The sequence below is a fragment of the Macaca mulatta genome, chromosome 8 (genome assembly GCF_049350105.2).
Source record: "Macaca mulatta isolate MMU2019108-1 chromosome 8, T2T-MMU8v2.0, whole genome shotgun sequence".
Classification (NCBI taxonomy): Eukaryota; Metazoa; Chordata; class Mammalia; order Primates; family Cercopithecidae; genus Macaca; species Macaca mulatta.
The window spans coordinates 45051565-45073868 of record NC_133413.1 but is presented as its reverse complement, the minus strand read 5'-3'; the positions used below and the strand labels follow the sequence as shown (position 1 = coordinate 45073868).

General features: G+C 38.7%; 1 protein-coding gene across 3 annotated transcripts in view; it reads right to left on the bottom strand.

The window, feature by feature from the left end:
• HOOK3 (hook microtubule tethering protein 3) overlaps positions 1-22304 on the bottom strand; it is a 125310-nt gene that overhangs the window by 52099 nt on the left and 50907 nt on the right. For all 3 annotated transcript variants that reach the window (XR_013397263.1, XM_015145265.3, XM_077943570.1), the window contains exons 6-10: positions 16276-16343; positions 9609-9671; positions 7449-7532; positions 2219-2382; positions 53-193 (exon numbers count right to left, since the gene is read on the bottom strand). Coding sequence is in view for 2 of the 3 variants with exons in the window: in XM_015145265.3 (XP_015000751.2) it covers positions 53-193; positions 2219-2382; positions 7449-7532; positions 9609-9671; positions 16276-16343 (520 nt within the window). In the remaining variant the exon portion in view is untranslated. The remainder of the gene's footprint in view (positions 1-52; positions 194-2218; positions 2383-7448; positions 7533-9608; positions 9672-16275; positions 16344-22304) is intronic.

Below are 22304 nucleotides of genomic sequence, written 5' to 3'. Positions count from 1 at the left end.
AACACTAGAGCCAAACTGTGCTGGGCAGTGAAGGTGAAGGTGAGGTTTTTACCTCAGCACGTCGATCTCATCTTTCAGAGACTGAGCTTCATCTGCCAAAGTGGTCAGTTCATCATTCTGTTGCCGAAGTTCAGAGATCTCCTTTTCTAACTCTTCACAGCGTATTCGATAATCATCTTTGGCTGCTTCTAGTCTGTAACCAATACATAATAGATCAAGAAAGCACTATTTACTGCCTCCTCATTCTCCTCAGAACAGTAAAAGAAAAATATAAAGCATGAGAATAAAGCCTTCTTGAATATGTCTCCCATGTTAGTGGCCACAAGCTGCATTCTCAAATATTAACTGTCATAAAAATGGACTCCACTGTCCCAAGTCTTGGGAACGGTGACAACTGGTTACTATTTCCCTACCAGAAGGCAAGACAACATGCAATGCTTTTCAGAACTGCAGATACAATTTATTTAAGGGCTTTTAAAATTATAAAATTAACACATATGGTCTGGCACAGTGGCTTACAGTAATAAACCCATTATGTTAATAAAAACAACATACTGTTTACGAAAAATAACTATTTTCTAAAACAAAAAAGTGAGAAGAGTGGCACTGTTTTACATTTTTGTGATTCTATTATCTGTTTTAATAGAAGACAGCTGGGTTCTCATATTTGTTTCTACACTCATCTGTTGGTGACATGTTGTTTTTGGCTGAAGTATATGAAGAAAATCTAGCCTTGCAGACACATAGTTGGAAAACAGAGGGTCTTGCAGATTCTTCAAAATGGTCTCAGAGGACCTCCAGGAGCCTCGACCATTCTTTGAACTACTGATGTGGACCAAAGGGAATGGACTGTTTCTAAGGTTTCTAAGGAGCCTAAGAAAAGTTTATTACTTTTTCCTGTTAAGGTGAAAGAAAAAAAAAAATCCAGAAACATTTCACTAAGGAATAACGAGAATAGTAGTTATGTTACCATACTCAGTTACTCAGTAAAGTAAAAATCTAATTGATGTTTAATTTCTCTGTTTTAACACTAGAAATCTATGGCTAGGTAAGAAACAAGTCATGATGCACTTTTTAGTAAACCGTAACAAAGTATTTTCTTCAGACTCTTAATAAGTCTTTCAATTTTGTGCTTCTGTCTTATCTTGCAGAACATATTTTCCTTTTTCTTCTTTTTCCTTTCACCACCCAAAGGTCAAAGGGCCCTTCTTCCTTTCTTTTGGACTTTTCTTCCCACAGAATATGTCTGAAATATTGTTCCTTTAAATCTTGCCTGTCCTTTTAAATCAGCTCACCCCTTTAAATAAGCCTATTTCTATAAACACACACATACACACACACACATATATATAGATTTCTATAAGTCTATAAATCCATCTGTCTTTTAAAAATCCCTGCCTGCAACTTTTCATGGCATCTGGCTCTTCCCGAAGATGTGCTTATTTTGAAACCCCTAATCTGTGGTTTATGGTCTACTCTGACCATTACTTTTCCAAACAAAAGTCATTTCAGATTTTCAGTGAAATTTAATCTTTCTGGTGATCATGCCAACTCGCCTGCAGGCCGCTTCACAAATGTTCTTCCTCAGTCTTTCTTGAAAGTTTCCTCAGTCACCTTTGTTTCCCAGAGGGGCAGGTGTGGGGTGGAGGGCTGGTGTCTGATTTCTTCCTGTCACTCAGTTATTCTGGCATTCTGTCTTCAAGTAATAAGGAAGGTGGCGCTCTGATAGAACATTTCCTAGATGTGAAGTAGTTTCATGTTGTATGAGGAGATTCTGAGAAGTTGTTCATTATGGAGCCTCAATCAATGGTCTACAGTTTCCCAGAAGTCCTAACATTATAATCTTTTTTTTTTTTTTTTTTTTTTTTGAGACAGTCTCGTTCTGTTACCCAGGCTGGGGGTGCAATGGCACGATCTCAGCTCACTGAAATCTCCACACCCCCAGTTCATGCAATTCTCATGTCAAGCCTCCCGAGTAGCTGGGATTACAGGCACCCGCCATCATGCCTGGCTAATTTTTGTATTTTTAGTAGAGATGGGGTTTCATCATGTTAGCCAGGCTGATTTTGAATCCCTGAACTCAAGCAATCAGCCCGCCTCAGCCTCCCAAAGTGCTGGGATTCCAGGCATGGGCCAATGTGCCTGGCCAATATATTCTTAACTTTAAATGACAGCTAACAAATTTTTAAAAATCAGATTTTAATGAGTTGTCTTTTACCTGAATGTTTCTTCTTGGAGCTGTTCTAATTGAGTCTGGAGCTGCAAATGCCTTCTTCCTGCTGGACTGTTAGGGTCTTCTATAGAATCAGATTGATTGAGTCTTTCCATTAATACCTGATTCTCTGCCAACAAACTACTTTTCTCTTCCTGCAATGCTGCAACCTGTTGGAATACAGGACGATGGCAGTTATTTCTTCTAATTACACTGGCATCAGCTCAATCACTTGTGAATTACCATTACAAATTAAAGCCTATATATATATTTTTTGAGGTGGAGTCTCGCTGTCACTCAGGCTGGAGTGCAGTGGCATGATCCCGGTTCACTGCAAGCTCCGCCTCCCAGGTTCATGTCATTTTCCTGCCTCAGCCTTCCGAGTAGCTGGGACTACAAGTGCCCACCACCATGCCTGGCTAATTTTTTGTGTTTTTAGTAAAGACGTGGTTTCACCGTGTCAGCCAGAATGGTCTTGATCTCCTGACCTCATGATCCGCCCGCCTCGGCCTCCCAAAGTGCTGGGATTACAGGCGTGAACCACCGCACCGGCCATTAAAGCCTATTTTTAAAGAAGTACAATCAATCTCCACTTAAAACATTTACATCATTTTGGAATACTGCACGTGCAGAGCAAGATATAAGAGTGACAATTCATTCCTACTTCATATTTGAAAAAACACCTCACCAGACAAGATACAGAGATGGCAAATAAGCACACTAATAAATAATCATTAGCTATCAAGGAAATGCAAATTAAAATCACAATATTATATAACTACACTCCCACTAGAATAAACAAAATTAAAAAGACTGACTGTACCAAATATTGGCAAAGAAACTTGTGGTGAGAATATAACATGTTTCAAACACTTCGGAAAATAGTTTAGCAGTTTCTTAAATAATTAAACATGCAACAACCACATGACTGATTTAGCCATCCTACTCCTAGGTGTTTACTCAAGAGAAATAAAAGCATATGCCCACACGAAGACTTAGGAAGAATGTTCATAGCAGCTTCATTTATGATGGAGGAAAACTGGAAACAACCCAAACATCTGCCAACAAGCAAATGACTGAATGATTTGCAGTATATCATATAGGTTGAACATCCCAAATCTAAAAATCCAAACTGAGAAATGCTTCAAAATCTGAATGTTTCTGAGCACCTACATGATACTCAAAAGAAATGCTCATTCGAGCCATTTCAGCTTTTGGATTTTTGGATTTAGGACACTCAACCAGTAAGTATATAATGCAAATATCCCCAAATCCAAAAATATCACGAATTTCAGATATGGAATACTCAACCTGTATAAAAGAAAACTACTCAGCAATAAAAAATAATTAAGAATTTACAGCTACAATACAGATGAATCTCAAAATAATGCAAGAAGTCAGACAAAAGGCCGGGCACCGTGGCTCACGCCTGTAATCCCAGTACTTTGGGAGGCCGAGGCGGGTGAATCACCTGAGGTCAGGAGTTCGAGCAGCCTGGCCAACATGGTGAAACCCCATCTCTGCTAAAAATACAAAAATTAGCCAGGCATGGTGGCAAATGCCTGTAATCCCAGCTACTCAGGAGGCTGAGGCAAGAGAATCGCTTGAACCTGGGAAGCAGAGGTTGCAGCGAGCTAAGATCTTGCCATTGCACTCCAGCCTAGGGGACAAGAGCAAGACTTAGTCTCAAAAAAAAAACAAACAAAAAAAACACCATAAAAAAAGAAGTCAGACCAAAAAAAGTCAATATATATAGCAGAACTCCATTTTACACACAAACAACAGACAAAAAGAATCTAATTTTCAAAACAAACATGGCTGGCATGGTGGCTCATGCCTGTAATCCTTGTACTTTGGGAGACTGAGGGAGGAGAATTACTTGAGCTAGGAGTTGGAGAACAGCCTGGGCAACACAGTGAGACCCTGTCTCCACAAAAAATAAAAAATTAGCTGGGTGTGGTGGTGAATGCCTGTGGTCCCCACTACTTGGGAGGTTGAGGCAGGAGGATTGCTCGAGTCCAAGAGGTCGAGGCTGCAGTGAGCCGTGATCACACCACTGCACTCCATCCTGGACGACAGAGCAAGACTCTGTTTCAAAAACAAAACAAAACAAAACAAAACAAAACAGGGCAGGTACAGTGGCTCATGCCTACAATCCAAGCACTTTGGGAGGCCAAGGTGGTACGACTGCTTGGGGCCAGGAGTTTGAGACCAGCCTGGTAGCATAACAAGATCCCATTTCCACCAAAAAAAAAAAAAAAAAAACAACAACAAAAATTAAGCCAAGCCTGGTGGTACGTGCCTGTGGCCCCAGCTATTTGGAAGGCTAAGGTGGGAGGATCACTTGAGCCCAAGAAGTTGATTGCACCAAGCTGTGATCATGCCACTGCACTTCACCCTAAATGACAGACAGAGCATGACCCTGTCTCAAAAAACAAAATGATGAGCCAGACGTGGTGGTTCACACTTGTAATCCCAGCACTTTGGGAGATGGAGGTGGGCAGATCACTGGAGCTCAGGAGTTCAAGACCAGCCTGGGCAATATGGCGAAACCCCAACTGTACAAAACATTAAAAAATTAGCTGGGCGTCGTGGTGTGCGCTTGTAATCCCTGCTACTCAGGAGGCTGTGGTGGGAAGATTGCTTTAGCCCAGGAGGCGGAGGTTGCAGTGAGCCAAGATTGCACCACTGCACTCCAGCATGGGTGACAGAGTGAGACCCTGTCTCAAAAAACAAAACGAAACATAAACATGATTATTTAAGAAAATAACAAAGCAAAGGGGCTTATAACGAACGAAAAGCTACAGTTTCCTATGGAGTTTTCCCACTCTCCAGAGAACAGTTTTTACTGTCCCTAATTTTACTGCTTTTGGTTGTTACTTTCCATATCTAAATAATGTTACACAATTATTTCTTGACTTATCAACCTTAGACATTACCTAGTGACTCTCTCCTCTGACATGTTTGATTACAGCAACTTGTGCCATTCCTTCCTACCATAAATATAATCACTATTCTCACTTCCTTCACTGATCACCTCTGCAACTTTAAACTACTTATTGATATTTCACTCAGTCACCCACCCACTCACTCATTCACTCACTCACCTACTATGAGCTAGGTATGGTATCCTTGCACTTTTCTAAGTGCAAGGGATATGGAGATGAAAAAAGGGAAGTTCTTACTCATGTGTTATATATTCGAAGCAAATTATAAGTAAAAACAAATCATTGCACAAGAAAGCAAATTAATAAATACATGTAAAAACTAGAAATAAAAAGTGCTATGCAGTGCTATGCAGAGTGATATGGTTTGGATATTTATCCTCTCCAAATCTCATGTTGAAATGTAGTCCCGAATGTTGGAGGTGGGGCCTGGTGGGAGATGTTTGGATCACAGCACTGGATCACTAATGAATGGCTTGGTAGTGTCCTCATAAGTGAGGGAATTCTTGCAAGACCTGGTTGTTTAAAAGCGTATGGCAACTTTCCACCCCTTGCTCCTGCTCTTGCCATGTGACACAGCTGCTTCCCCTTTGCCTTCTGCCATGATTGGAAGCTTCCTGAGGCCCTCACCAGAAGCAGATGCTGGAGCCATGCTGGAAAGCTTGCAGAACCGTGAGCCAATTAAACGTCTTTTTTCTTTATAAATTACCCAGCCTTGGGTATTTCTTTATAACAATACAGCCTAGTACACAGAGAATTAAAATAAGAACAACAAAAAAGACTGGTTGATTATTTGGGATTACTCAACATGGAAGGCCTTCCTGAAGAGACCTACTTTAGACCTACTTCAGTGCCTGATGCATTCCAGTGCCTGACATTTTATGACAAATAAATCAGGTGATTTTTGAGCTGAGGTTGGATGACAAGGAGCAGTTAGCCATGTAATGATTGTCTCCCTGTAGAAGTAGTTCTAGATGTCCTACTTGGTAAGATGAAAGCCATCATTTCTGGCTGTCCCTTTCCTTCATCACTCCTGTTTTACTTCTCAAACTCTGTCATTGGCATCTTAACTTTTACAATAATGTTTCTCTATAGGACAATTCTAAATGTTGAAAACCAATAAAGTTTACATTAAAGATTACATGCTTATGACTGTGTTGCTGTTTTCTCCACAGCAAAACATGCTGTAGGGCTACCTCTTCTCTTCTCATAACCTCTCTGCAACACTATCATTCATTTTGCAATCTGTCCATACCTGAGATTGGCAAACTGTTCTGGTGTAAAGGACCATATTGTAAATGTTTTAGGCAAGTACTCCACTCTGTCATTGAAGCCTGAAAGGAGCCACAGACAATACATAAAGGAGCCATGATAAAATTGTATTTGTAAAAACAGAAAGCAAGCCGTAGTTTGCCAATCTCAGTATATAAATTTAATTTTATGTTACTAAAGATACTTATATTCTGCTTATAAAAATAATGTAATCTTATAACTCTTAGCATTTGTATATAAATTCTAAAATCTGAAATGCAATTAACAGCACTTACATTATGACTTTGTAAATATTATTTCCTAGATAACCCAACAAGTGTGATGTGATTACTTTCTTCAATATGCATCCAATGCAATGACCAACTCATATGCCTTTCAAAGCAAAATGCTTCTTCTATTACAAAAGTATTATGAACTCTACATATGCATAACCTAGCTTTAACAAGTACCAAAACATGGCCAACTATGTCTCCCATGTATGTCCCCCACTTTAGTCAAAGTAAATTCCAGACAAATAATCTTATTCTTGTATGTTATTTGTGAAAGGTATTCTCAACTTTAATTATGCTCTTGAATTTTTTTGTTTTGACAATTCTACTTAAAATTTTTTTTTTTCGAGACATAGTCTTGCTCTGTCACCCAGGCTGGAGTGCAGTGGCACAATCTTGCTCACTGCAACCTCTGCCTCCGAGGTTCAAGCAATTCTCCTGCCTCAGTCTCCCAGGTAGCTGGGATTACAGGCGCGCGCCACCACACCCGGCTAATTTTTTGTATTTTAGTAGAGATGGGTTTTCACCATGTTGGCCAGGCTGGTCTCGAATTCTTGAGCTCAAGTGACCCCCCACCTCAGCCTCTCAAAGTGCTGGGATTACAGGTGTAAGTCACTGCGCCCAGCCATTTTTTTCCCTAAAAAAGAGTTGCGTTATAGTTAAGATGTACTATATGGCAGTACACAGCACATTTGGTGGTACTAACAGTGGTATGTTTCAAAGAGGCAGTGCACAGAACAAATTTCCTACCTGCATATCCAATTCATGGCATCTTTGAGCAATTTCTTCCTTTGCTGACAAAGCTTCATTTAGTTCCTCTGTAGTTTTCTTAAGCTGGTTAGAAACAAAGAGATAAACATTTTAATATGAAGTGGTAACAATTACTTTGTATGTTCAACACAGAATTAAAACATTTCCCCCCTTTCTTTCTTGAAGAGGGAAGGGTACAGGAGGAAATCAAGAATCCTGTGGAAGAGTACAAAGACAGCACTTTTAACTTTAATTTCTTTTACTCTGTCTTGTCTTTTCCGTCCTTTGAATTTGGCTCATTCCCCATATCAAGTTTTTTTATGCATCTTTTTTGATCTAGACTACCTGGTTCTTGGTAAGGATAATTCTTTAATAACTGAGAAATTTTACCTTCGTAAAATACGTATGTGCTAGAGGAATAGGGATTTTAATTGTTAGAATATGCAGCTAGAACATTTCAACACAAGTGTTTTAGTCATATTAAAACCTTACGCTGAGGGTGGGCGAAGGAGAGTCATACCAAAATCTTATGGAAGGGCAAGGGGAGGGATAGCATTAGGACAAATACCTAATGAGTGCAGGCCTTAAAACCTACATGATGGGTTGATAGGTACAGCAAACCACCATGGCACACGTATACCTATGCAACAGACCTGCACATTCTGCTCAGGTATCTCAGAACTTAAAGTTAAAAAAAAAAAAAACTATCAAAAACTCTCGTGAAAAGAGTTAGAATATGATGAAAATTTGCATCTCCTGAGATTAAGAAAACAAAAATATTTCTGAAGGAAAAAATCTTATGTTAATTTGTGTAGCACCATTAAAAAATTTATTTACTGTCAACATAAACCAAACATTCCTGAGTTGTATCTCATTACTATATAAACTCTTTAAGTTAGCAAAAGTATGAAAAAAATTGATTGAAAGAAAATTTTATTGTCTCTTCATTTCATGTGACCAAACCTCTGTGTAGTAGACAAAAAAAAAAAAAAAAAAATTAAAGCTTGGGTGAAAATTGCAACATGTCCAAAGGTTTTTCTGCAAAACATTTTGAAACCATGGGGAGGGAGTGAAAGAAGACAAAGAAAACAAAGATTTCTATTCATGTATTGCGTGAGATGTACAAAACAGCTTGAACACAGAACTTGACAGTGTAATTAACACTTCATTAAGAAGTGATATTTAGACCAGGCGCGGCGGCTCACACCTGTAATCCCAGCACTTTGGGAGGCTGAGGCTGGTGGATCACAAGGTCAGGAGATCAAGACCATCCTGGCTAACATGGTGAAATCCCATCTCTACTAAAAATAGAAAAAAAATTAGCTGGGCATGGAGGCAGGCGCCTTTAGTCCCAGCTACTGGGGAGGCTGAGGCAGGAGAATGGTGAAAACCCAGGAGGCGAAGCTTGCAGTGAGCCGAGATAGTGCCACTGCACTCTAGCCTGGGCGACAGACTGAGACTCTGTCTCAAAAAAAAAAAAAAAAAAAAAGGAAGCGATATTTAAAAGTACAAAGTAACTTTTCTGTTAAAATCATAAAAATACATTGCAGGATTCCTTTAAAAATATAGTAGTTCTTCAGAGCATTTAATTATTCACTACTTCACAGAAATGAGGGGTGGGATCGAGAAGACATCTTCAACTGACAAAAGGAAATAAAAGGTAAGTATCTTTTGCATTAGATACAAATCATAAAAATAAATTCATGTCATTTTCCAGAAATCTGACATGTCATTTTTCAAGAAAATGACAACTGTATATTTCATTTTTCTAGCAAATGACATGAATTTATTCTTATGATTCATATAATCATAAGCTGTAACATCTATTGTGTTAAATGTGGCACATTGCTATCACTAACAGAAAAATAAAAATTCATGATTAGAAAACAGGAATCACAATAAACTAAAAAATTAACCTATTTCAAAGTAGGTTATGCAATGGCACTTTAATTGCAAATGCATTTTATTACAAATTACAAACTTAATTATAAATGTGTAAATTCCATTAGTAAAATAGCTTATGTACTTAAAATTTTAGGTAAAATATAAAGAATTATACCAATATAATCCAAAAGCAATTTTAACCCATTCTTCTCATTAACATCTGAAGCTTATCCTTTTCAACCTTTTCATGAATAAAAACAATGTAAAATTATATACCTGGCGATCAAGGTCAACATAGGCATCATTTCCAGCAGAGACAGGAGATTCTTTACTCATCAGCTGAAATCAAGATTTAAATGACTATAACTATAAGACAAAAAAGACATTCTACATAAAATACTTAACATAAGAAGATTAATACCCAGCCACTATAGAAATATAAAAATGAAAATGAAAACACACATGTAAAACACTTTGCATTACATTAAAGCTTCTGAGTCTGGAACTTTTTTTGTCCCCACTCCAGAATAATGCCTTCATTTAAAATTAGAGGGCTGGGAGGCAGAGGAGGGCAGATTATGAGGTCAGGAGTTCAAGACCAGCCTGACCAACATGGTGAAACCTGTCTCTATTAAAAATACAAAAATTAGCCAGGCATGGTGGCGCCCACTGGTAATCCTAGCTACTCAGGAGGCTGAGGCAGGAGAATCACTTAAACCTGGGAGGCGGAGGTTACAGTGAGCCGAGATGGCACCATTGCACTCCAGCCTGGGTGACAGGGCAAGATTCCTCTCAAAAAAATAAATAAATAAATAAATAAACAAATAAATAAAATTAGAGGGCTATCAGCACCATAAGACAGGGCAAGAAAAAAAGAAGTAAATAAAATAATAAATTGAATTAGAGATCTAAATCCTGACGCTCTTTTTCACTGCAAGCCTAGTAATAACAATCTAGTATTACTTATTCTTATCACAAAAACAAGTTATTAAGATTAAAATGTGGCTACATACTTAAAAATAGTGGCTTCTCACTAAAAATAGCAATACCATTTATTTCTAAAGAACAAATGTGGACAACATCAGTATTAGCAAAAATTACTGGCTAATGTTTAATGATAACACACACACACTGACGCCCTAACCCTTACGTTGCAAAGAGAGAAGATCCAGAGATCTTCTGGATCTCTGGGGAGAAGGGAACAGAATACTGGTTATGACAACTGTCAGGGAGAGACTCAAATGGTCCCAGTCGCCTGTTGTTTCCTTCTTATATTCTGTTTTAAAGACAAAAGGGAGAGGGACAATCAGTAATGTGGGGATGTATAACTGGGTGTTGTGGTACACACCCTTTAGTTCCAGCTACTCAGGAGGCTGAGGTGGATGGAATGCTTGAGCCCAGGAGTTGGAGAATACAGTGAACTGTGATCACACCTGTGAATAGCCACTGCACTCTAGCCTGGGCGACGTACGGTTGAGATCTTGTGATTCCAGCAACAGCTCTCAATAAAAACCTAGGTATCCTACTTTGAGCACAACCATCTCTCATCGTAGGCCTCTCATTATATTTTATCTGTTCCTCAACATCAATAAGACTTCTGGGCCCCATCCCTCTTTACTTTCTCCTTGTCTTTCAGTCGTAGCCCACCGTTTCACTTTCTTCCTCACTTAGCTCAGACTTGATAGTGAATGTAGTTGATTTCTTCTGCTAACATTGTCTACCATTGTCCCCTCCCTATTTTCGATTCCTAGGTTCATCACTTGTTTAATCAATTATTTTCTCTAGATTTCATGTCTTTCTATGACTTTTGTCAATATTCTCTACTCTCCTCTGACCTCATTTTTTCTGTCAAAATCTCAATCCAAGATTAATCCAGCTACAACTGCCTATACGCTACCTACACCCTGACTGCTAAAGTCACCCCACGGTATAGATGGGGAACTGGTTCTAGGACTCAGGCATATATCAACATGCACACACACTCAAGTCCCACAGGCAGCCCTGCAGAACTTCCCTATGTGAAAAGCTGGTCTCTGTACATGTGAGTTTCACATCCTGCAAAGACAGTATATTCCATCTGTGTTTGGTTGTAAAAAAAACAAAAAAACAAAACTGCGCAAAAGTAGACCTGTGCAATCCAAACCTGCATAAAATAGACCCATGCTGTTTAAGGGTCAACTGCATTGAGAAGGTAAAAAAATTTAAAAACCACAAAACTGGTGTCATTATTAATAAAGTTTTCAATCTCAACTGGGGCTTCAATGCTACTCAAAAAGCATAGCTGTTTTCCCCAGCCAACAGCCTCATTTTCATCAGAGATTATTCCACACTGTTCCTGCTTCTCAAACCTCACCAACTCACCCACACTCATCATCAGACTATCTTGCCTTCAGATAAGAATTTCCAATACCCTAATTTACAAACTTAGTGACAGGCATGCCCACCCCTTCCTTTCTTCATTTCTGTTACAACACAAGGGCTCTTCTTCTCACCCAAGGCTAATCCCTGACTGTGCTTTCAACTCCATCTCTTCCAGCATCTCCTATGAGACTTATGCTTTGTGAGGCAAGAGACCATGTCTATCTTTTTCATGGTTGTATCCGTAGTGCTGACTACAGTGCTTGGTACATACTGGGTACTCAATAAGTATTTGCTAAATGAATATGCAAATAATAGACATATTAAAACTCTAATTGGGATTCTATCTTACATACAACTTTATATCTTGTTCTGGTCATTTGACATTTAAAATTTTTTCCTTCTGTTCTAAGATACCCTTTCACACATTTTTATCAACTATGTAATATTCCATCATATGGATGTACCACAATTGAAACACTAGCTTACCAATGGATATACATTGTTTTCACGTTTCTGTTAATATAGAATAGTTTGATAAACATTGTTGTGTCCAGTCTTGGTCTGAGTTTTTAAATAATTCCTTGGGATAGGTTCATAGAAAGTCACTTGGTCACAGATTTAATTTAAAAAAATTCCTGGTTATAGATATACCACCTGTTATTATAGAAAAAATTTAAAATATAGAAAAGGGTAAAGAAAATTCAGGATAGGTTCATAGAAAGAAAGTCACTTGGTCACAGATTTAATTTTAAAAACATTCCTGGTTATACATATACCACCTGTTATTAGAGAAAAATTTAAAAATATAGAAAAGGGTAAAGAAAATTCAGCTATTTGGAGAGTTAACATTAAGTAAGTTTATTTGTTTTCCTTCATCTTAATTTTTAACAGAAATGGGATCATATTGTTCATGTGCTTTCTGTCTACCTTTTTAAACCTAGTATGCGTTTTCCCTTATGTCATTAAATATTTTTCAAAGATATGCTTCAATATCTATGCCAGTATATTGGTATACCATAATTTATTTATCCATTGTCCCACCGCTGGGTAGTTATTTCTAATGCTTTAGTACTAGTAAATAATACTGAAGCACACTATATTGAGGGGATATAGCACAATGGTTGTAGGTATGGGCTCTGCACTCAGACTGCTTAGACCTGAGTGCTATCTCAGTCACTACTTCCTGTGTGAACCTGAGCAAGTTATTCAAACTCTGTTTCTTTTTATAAAATGAAGACAATAATATACACCTCACAGGACTGTAGTGAATTTTCCTTTATACTGTGATAAATATACATGACAAAAATTGCCATTTTAACCATTTTAAGTATAAATTTGGAGGCATTAATTGCAAGTGTACAGAAATTTAAATGGGCTAACAAATGGAAATTGCGTAGTCACAGCCCAATCAAATGCTTGTTATGACCATTATGTATCTTTGTATTTTACTTTTTCTTTCTGAGATGGAGTCTCGCACTATCACCCAGGCTGGAGTGCAGTGGCGCAATCTCAGCTCACTACAACCTCCACCTCCCGGGTTCAAGCCATTCTCCAGCCTCCCGAGTAGCTGGGATCACAGGTATGTGCCACCACGCCCGGCTAATATTTGTATTTTGAGTAGAGACGGAGTTTCACTACGTTGGCCAGGCTGGTCTTGAACTCCTGACCTCATGATCCACCCGCCTCGACCTCCCAAAGTGTTGGGATTTACAGGTGTCAGCCACCGCGCCTGGCCATATTTTACATTTTTTTTTTTTTTTTTAGGATAAATTCCTAAAAGTGGAATTACAGGATCAACTACAGTAAAGCAGAATGGTTGGCGGTCCTCTTATTCTTTTCCCTGCTCTTGCTTAGTAACAGAAGCCTGGAATTTTGGTTGGGTCCATGACTATCTAGAATAAGGACCCCATTTCCCAGACTCCCCCATGTGGCTAGGTGGGTAATATCTGGCTAACAGGAGTGAGAATTCCTGCAAATTTACTTGCAGGAGGTGGATAAACCTTTCCTCAATCCTTTCTGCTGGCTGGAAATACAAATGTGAAAGCCAGCACTGAACCACTAGCTGGGAATCACGTATTAAGAACGGCACAGCAGCAAGATGGAAGAAAGCTGGGTTCCTGATGACTATAGAGCCTCCACACCAACCCAGGACCACTTGAGAACAAATTAAACTCGTATCTTGGTTGGGTAACTATAGTTTGGTATTTTAACATGACCAATCTAATCTTATATTATATAAAAGGGGATAACATTTTTAAAAGATACACCAGTTTGCATTCCTGCCATCTGGTGCTGACTACTGACTGCTAAACTAATGAACTCGTTAAAAGCTTTGCTGGGTAATAAAGAATTTCCCTAGAGATAGGAGTTGTCTTTGCTATTCGCAGTGGGCCCCTAGATAGTTTAAGCTAACGAGATGACTCCAGATAGGAGTTGGCCACTCCAGAAAGACCAATCATGTGATCAGAAGGCTGGGGCTTTGTTATCGGCCTGACCTCTGGGAAACAAAGGAGGCTGAAAATTGATTTGGACATCATGGTCACTGATTGAATCAAACATACACATGTAATGAAACTCCAACAAAGATTCTGGATATAAAGGCTCAGGTAAGCTTCTCTGGTTGGCAATACTCTGCATATTGCTACCATAGGGTGGGGGACAAAAGAAACTGCATTTGGGACCTTCCCTGACCTCACCCTATGCATTTTTTGGTTTAACAGAAACTTAATCCAGAAATGCATTTAATTTTATTTATATACACTTGCTGTAATAAAGCTGTTATCCTTCCTGACTTCTGTTAGTTGTTCCAGTAAATTACAGAATGCGTGGAGATAGTGGGAATCCTTGAATTTGTAGGCAGTTGGTCAGATGGCAGGGTGGACTGGAGACCCCTGAGCCTGGAGCTGGTGTCTGAACTGTGGGCAGTCTGTAGACAGTGATACCTTTAAATCTGTGAAGTTTGGCCTAACTTTGGGTAGTTGGTGTCAAAAGTCATTGGAAGATTTTTTAAGCACAACTTCATCTTAATTTGCATTTAATTGATTATTTTTCATGTTTTTCTTTTGTATTTTTTGCTTTTTTTTTTTTTTTTTTTTGAGATGGAGTCTCACTCTGTCACCAGGCTGGAGGACAGTGGTGTGATCTCAGCTCATTCCAACCTCCGCCTCCTAGGTTCAAGCAACTTTCCTGCCTCAGCCTCCCGAGCAGCTGGGACTACAGGCATGTGCCACCACACCCGGATAATTTTTGTATTTTTAGTAGAGACGAGGTTTTACCATGTTGGCCAGGATGGTCTCAAACTCTTGACCTTGTGATCCGCCCGCCTTGGCCTCCCAAACTGCTGGGATTACAGGTGTGAGGCCATCGCACCCGGCCTGTCTTTTTGTATTTTTCAATGTTAGGTGCATATTCGTGTCCTGCATACACTTTGTGATTTCCCTTAAGGGTTTCTTCCACTGCTTTTATGATTAAAAACATTCTCACATCCTGAACTTGACCAGCTATTAATCTCTATTTTATTTTTACTTTTACAGTTTTAGGTTTTACATTTAAAACGTAAATATTCATGTAGAAATTGCTTTGGGAATGGCTGGAGGTGAAGATTCATTTTCTACCAAACAGGAAACCACTAGTTAAGTGTGAGGAAGACTGCTGGTTTAAGATAGATATTATTTGGCCAGGCGCCATGGCTCACGCCTATAATCCTAGCACTTTGGGAGGTTGGGGAGGGTGGATCACCTAAGGTTCAGGAGTTCGAGACCAGCCTGACCAATATGGTGAAACCCTGTCTCTATTAAAAATACAAAAACTAGCCAGGCATGGTGGCATGTGCCTGTAGTTCCAGCTACTCAGGAGGCTGAGACAGGAGAATTGCTTAAACCTGGGTGGCAGAGGTTGCAGTGAGCCAAGATCACGCCATTGCACTCCAGCCTGGACAACAGAGTGAGACTCGGTCAAATAAATAAATAATAGATATTATTTATTATTAGCTTTAGGAATTAGTCTATTACTATTTCATTAAGGGCACTTTAAAAAATTAGGAACAGCTGGCTGGGCATGGTGGCTCACACCTGTAATCCCAGCACTTTGGGAGGCCAAGACGGGCAGATCACGAGGTCAGGAGATCGAGACCATTCTGGCTAACACGGTGAAACCCCATCTTTACTAAAAATACAAAAAATTAGCCAGGCATGGTGGCACACACCTGTAGTCCCAGCTACTCGGGAGGCTGAGGCAGGAGAATCACTTGAACCCAGGAGGCAGAAGTTGCAGTGAGCCTAGATCGCACCACTGCACTCTAGCCTGGGTGACAGAGTGAGACTCCGTCTCAAAAAAAAAAAAAAATTTTAGGAATAGTTATATCTATATCTGCAAAATAAATGTTTAAGATTTAAATAAAATCAGAAAATTTAAATGAGTATGATTTTTTAGAACAAAAACAAGAAAAGTTATATCATAAATGCAAAGTAAAAACTCTTTAAAAATGAGGAAAATCTCTTTCAAATTTTTCTACTTGTATTATTTATACTCACGTTCACTCCTTTAATTTTTCATAAACTATAAGCATGAAGCTCCAACATACCTCTTGAATGGCTGTCATGACAACATGTTGAACAGATTCCTCCATCATCATAATGGCTTGGATGTACTCTGAAAACAAGAACAATCTGGAATGTCACTGTTCAAGTTAAACATGGTCAAGGCAGCTAAGGCTCATACTTCATAAATCCTTATAAGTCGTTCCCCTGTGTTTTGATTCTTCGTAGGAATCCCACATACACCATTAAATGTATTGGTAAAGTCCGAAAATCACACTATTTATCTTTCCTTAAGATCTTTTCTTTCCCTTTCAACATTCCTTCTAAAGTTGAGGCTACAGCTACAGGTCACGAGAATGGAATATTGGCATGAGTACGTGCCAATGTAAAACGATGAAATGGTAAAGCCTGAAACCAGGATGGAAAAAACTCCGTATTTTTTTTTTCTAAAATCTAAAAATTACCTTTCACATTACTCTTTGCTATACAGTTAAAAAAAAAACCTGAATTCTGTGCTTTATTTTTATGTGACATCAACGTGCTGCATTAATTTCTGCCTTAATATTTCCTTTCTTTTTTTGAGATGGAATCTCACTCTGTCGCCAAGCTGGAGTCCAGTGGTGCAATCTTGCCTCACTGCAACCTCCGCCTCCCGGGTTCACTCAATTCTTCTGCCTCAGCCTCCCAAGTAGCTGGGACTACAGGCGTGTGCCACCACGCCCAACTAATTTTTGTATTTTTAGTAGAGACCTGGTTTCACCATGTTGGCCAGGATGGTCTCGATCTCTTGACCTCATGATCCGCCCGCCTCGGTCTCCTAAAGTGCTGGGATTACAGGTGTGAGCCACCGTGCCCAGCCTGCTTTAATATTTTCTTCAACAGCAAATAAAAAAAATGAAACTGAGAGCTGCTTAGGACAAAGAATTGAGATGAATTTAACATACAAATTGATACCATAGTTAAACAAATATTGTATAATTCCAGGCTTTAAAATAATTATTGACTGGTCTAAGGGTAGTGAGTTATCACAATTGACTGTTCACGGTTACAGATGAACTCCTTGTTCTACTACTTCCCCCTTCTCACTAAGGCACTTGAACAGTCAAACACAAAAAATAAAATGATCCACACCTCCAATAAGCTAAAGCAGCAACTTCATCAAATTCATCCTCACTACTGCCAAAAAATAGAAAGATCTCTTTGTTATTAGTAATGACAAACTTGAAAATAATTTCTTGCCTTCTAAAAGAGCCCCGGAAGCAGTTTTCATTTCTGAATCCAACAATGGATTACAAAAGTAATATTAAGGATAAAAAGGCAACAGCCCAGGTGGACTCCAACAAATACGGTAAATATGTTGCAGTAAGAAACACGTAAAACAGTAAAGTAATTAGGAAATTTTAGGCTCAACGTACCTCTCCAACCCCATATATCCAAACAACGTACACAATAAAACCTCACTCCTTGAGGGGTCTTACCATGAAAGGCCCCTCAAGAGTACTTTAGTTTCAAAGTACTCTTTTGACAAGAGATTCATGTAGTTGAAATGACAGTTGTAATCCTCTACCCAATAGAGGATTTAAAATAAATGAGGTATTTTTACAATACTATTAAATTATGACTTCTGGTTAATGCTAAAGCTTTAGTTTATCAGAAACATGTTTTTAAGGAAGTATTGTCCTAAGGCTACTTGTACCCAATCAATTGTTTGGTTGTAAGTACAAACATACATAACACGACTAAATCATAGGCATTGTTCTTAGGCCAACAATAGGAATATCATAACTTAATCGCTATTTAGTAAAAAAAGAATTCCTTTAGTCTGAGCTCAATTTTTAGTTTTGTTTTCTTAATGAGAATCACCCTATGAGTGTTGGAATACAGAAAGGGAGATTTTAGATGCTCTGTTCAAAAGTATCGAACACAGAATTCAAAGGCTATGAAGAAACCAGCACAGGTAGGATGATTAAACAGCTCTAAAAGTGACACTGTGAACATGGAAGAGAAGCAGCAGCGGCACTGATAATGGGGAAGGAGAATTTAATGACAGCCTGTTGAAAGTGAAGGAAATAACAGTGGACTCGAGGGGTGAGGGGTTAGTAGGTGTGAGAGGGGAAGCGTTAGTTAAGAAGCGGTGTTGCCACGTCAAGGCCCTTCCCCGCGAACACCGTAAAATGCTAAATGATAAAATGATGATGAGAACTAAATTACAGTACAGTTTTTTAAATAAAAAAATTTATGAATCTTTAAAAGTCCAAAATACAAATGATATGATATTACTGGGTGTGTGTCTATGAGGCAATGCTGGAGAATGAGGTGTGCTATGTGAGGCAGCTTATCCTGAAGGCTTCACTGTCTAAAATTCACAGCATAGTTTATCACAGGGAATATTAAGTTTAAATGTGGAAGAAACATGAGTTTTTGTCCTTGTCTAGCCTATCACAGGTAGGAAGTATTGGGCAAGTCACATAACACTTACGAGTCCCAGCTTCCTGGTCTGTAAAAAGCATTTTTAGGTACCAGACAGAAGGAAGATAATAAATAACAATTATTACTAGTGTGTCTTCTACTACTAATCTTTGTTTTTTCAAATTTACCACCATTTTATTTGCCCCAATTTGAGAAGTAAGATAGCCAAGACAAATGTGCACTGAGTCAACATCCCTAACAGATGCTCCTCACTTCTTCTAATTAGGAAACACATTTAAACATAAGCCCCTTTTAATCTGTACAGTGTTTTATGGAGTACAAAGCACACACACACACAATTTCATTCACTCCTCATGTCAACCAGCTTTTACATCCTTACTGTGCAGACAAAGACACAGGTTAAGTATCTCATCCCAAGTGAGTCAGGTAGTAAACAGCAGAACTGCTTTAGTGAGTTTTATGTTATATACCATAAATATGCAGTGACAGCTAATATTTAACCACTCAGACACTCATGTACTTGATTCATAGCACTCTACTGTGTTCCTAAGAGCAGAGGATGTCCTGAATCTAGACAAATGAGATGTTAAAATTTTGTTCAATAAGTTTCCATTATTTACACAATTTTGGGGGGAAACTCAATCTAGGTGTTCCTACAGAAAATTTGTTCTGAGTGAGAACTTCAAAAAGTATTATAATTGACTATCTTCTTTCCCATTGGAATATGCATATAGGTAACATCTCTGTCTTTTCCTAGTCCTATTCTGTAGTAAATATAATTAGCTGACTCTCAACAGTTATGCACTTCCAAAGACCCCTACATATTAAGGAGAATTCCAGAAGTCAATGAATTTCCTAAAGGGATACATAAGAAGTTATTATCTGATATTAATCAACTTTAATTAAATAATTTCTATCCCTACCTTAAAATCAAAGCATCTACTCAGAGATTTAATGTCTCAAATCTTACGTATACTAATCTCCTAATCTATGACAGAAAACTTGTTAGACACTTCAGGAATATACATAGATCACAATTTCAGAAAATTCCATATTTAATTCTTGAGTTAAATTGAATAAGCAAACTAAAATTTACCGTAAGAAAATGGTGGCTGGGCGCGGTGGCTCACGCCTGTAATCCCAGCACTCTGGGAGGCCGAGGCAGGCAGATCATGAAGTCAGGAGTTCGAGACCAGCCTAACCAACATGGTGAAACCCTGTCTCCACTAAAAATACAAAAATTAGCCAGGCGTGGTGGTGCACGCACCTGTAATCCCAGCTACTCAGGAGGCTGAGGCAGGAGAATTGCTTGAACCTCGGAAGCAGAGGTTGCAGTGGGCCGAGATCACACCACTGCACTCCAGCCTGGGTGACAGACTGAGAATCTGTCCCCCGCCCCGCCCAAAAAAAAAAAGAAAGAAAGAAAACAGTATGATAAAATAGGAATGGGGCTAGAGAGAAATACATTGTTTTAAAAAATACTGAATTAGAGACCAATAAAATTAGTCATAGCTTCAAGAAAATAATGCTGTCTATTATTAAACATACCACGGAACACCAAAAAAGTACAAACAACAAGTTAATAGAAATCTGCTTTGCACTACAAGGGGTAAAGGGTGCGGAAACAAGAAAAAAACCTTTGGGCTTAAAAAAAAATCCATCATCTTCAACATAAGTGATAGTTACATACTGTGCTGTCATCACTTATAATAGCCCCTATCTCCTGCCTAATTTTCCTTCATCCTTTTCTCACTATACCCCAATTATAGTTTGGCGGGTTTTCTAATTCCTCAGAGATAACCTAGGTCTTTCCTACATTCAGTTTCTACTATTTACATTACTCTTAACCCACTGTCTTCCACAGTTTTACTTAAATAACTTCCCTGACCCCAAACCCAGGCTATCTCCCTTTAAGCTGTAGCTGCAGAACACTCGCCTCTGCGCTCACCATACAGGTTATCTGTGGCATTATTTAATGTCCTTCCACTCAAGTTCCTCCAGGGCAAGCACTTGTCTGTTCTGTCTAACACTGTGTTCCTAGCCCCTAATGTAATGTATAAGTTCAATATTTGTGAAATAAATTGAATATAGAAGAAAAAATGAATTTAAGGTAAAATTCATCTACTTTATTGCATAAATTTGAACTGCAGCTTTTAGAAAACAAGTGATTTCTATGCAAATCAGTAGTTGTCAATAGAGGAAAAAAGCTATTTAAGATTAGATAAGCACTCTGGAAGAACTATAAAAAGATATTAATTACATTATTATCTATATATCAAGACTGGTCTTCAAGTAGCTTCAACAAAGTGCAAATCTGTCAACTTGGACTTGCTGTACACATAAAACTATATTTAATTAACAAAATCTGTAAATTAAAAGTTAACTTACTGAGAATAGCCTTCTCTAATTCTACTTTAGTGGTTTTACTAATTTACATTCCATTTATTGATAAAATAAATATAATCATTGCACACCACCTAATGACATTTAAAAAACTGTGGCTACTGCCGGGCGCGGTAGCTCACGCCTGTAATCCCAGCACTTTGGGAGGCCGAGGTGGGTGGATCATGAGGTCAGGAGATCGAGGCCATCCTGGCTAACACAGTGAAACCCCGTCTACTGAAAATATAAAAAATTAGCCGGGCGTGGTGGCGGGCGCCTGTAGTCCCAGCTACTCTGGAGGCTGAGGCAGGAGAATGGCGTGAAACCGGGAGGCAGAGCTTGCAGTGAGCTGAGACCGTGCCACTGCACTCCAGCCTGGGCAACAGAGCGAGACTCCGTCTCAAAAAAAAAAAAAAACCAAAAAACAAACAAACAAAAAAATTGTGGCTACCTGAAAGTTCACAAAAACACACAATAAAACAATTGAACAAAAATGTTTTAAAATACTATATATAGGCTGGGGTGGTGGCCCATGCCTGCAATCCTAGTGCTTTGGGAGGCTGAGGTGCATGAAGTCAGGAGTTCGAGACCAGCCTGACCAACACGATTAAATGCTGTTTCTACTAAAAATACAAAACATTAGCCAGGCATGATGGTGCACGTCTGTAATCCCAGCTACTCAAGAGGCTGAGGCAGGAGAATCGCTTGAATCCAGGAGGCGGAGGTTGCAGTGAGCTGAGATCATGAAACTGCACTCCAGCCTGGGCAACAGAGCAAGACTCTGTCTCGAAAAAATAAAATAAAATAGAATAAAATATTATATGTAAAACTTATAATGTGTTCACGTTTCCTAGTAATAACTAATGTTTTGTGAACCACTACTATGTGCAAGACACTGTACTGTTCTACATACACGATCTTATTTAGTTTCCACAATAACCTTAGGAGGTAGGTACTATACTGAATCTCTATTTTACTAAAAAACTAAAATACAGAGATTAAGTGATCTACTCAATGTCCTTCAGATTGTCTGCAAGAGGTAGAAACGAGTGGAAATTCACGGGTTGAGGCACACTGCAGCTCATGCTCTTAATCTTGTACTTCAATGTAATAATAATGATATAATATATTGGGTCATTTCAGCTCTGGGAGCTTAAAATGGGGTATTTTAGATTGCAATACAAAGGACATGGGAAAAAATAAAAGACAGTTTTCAGATTTACATGCTTAGCGAGAAATTTTTCTAGCAGTGATAGATAAT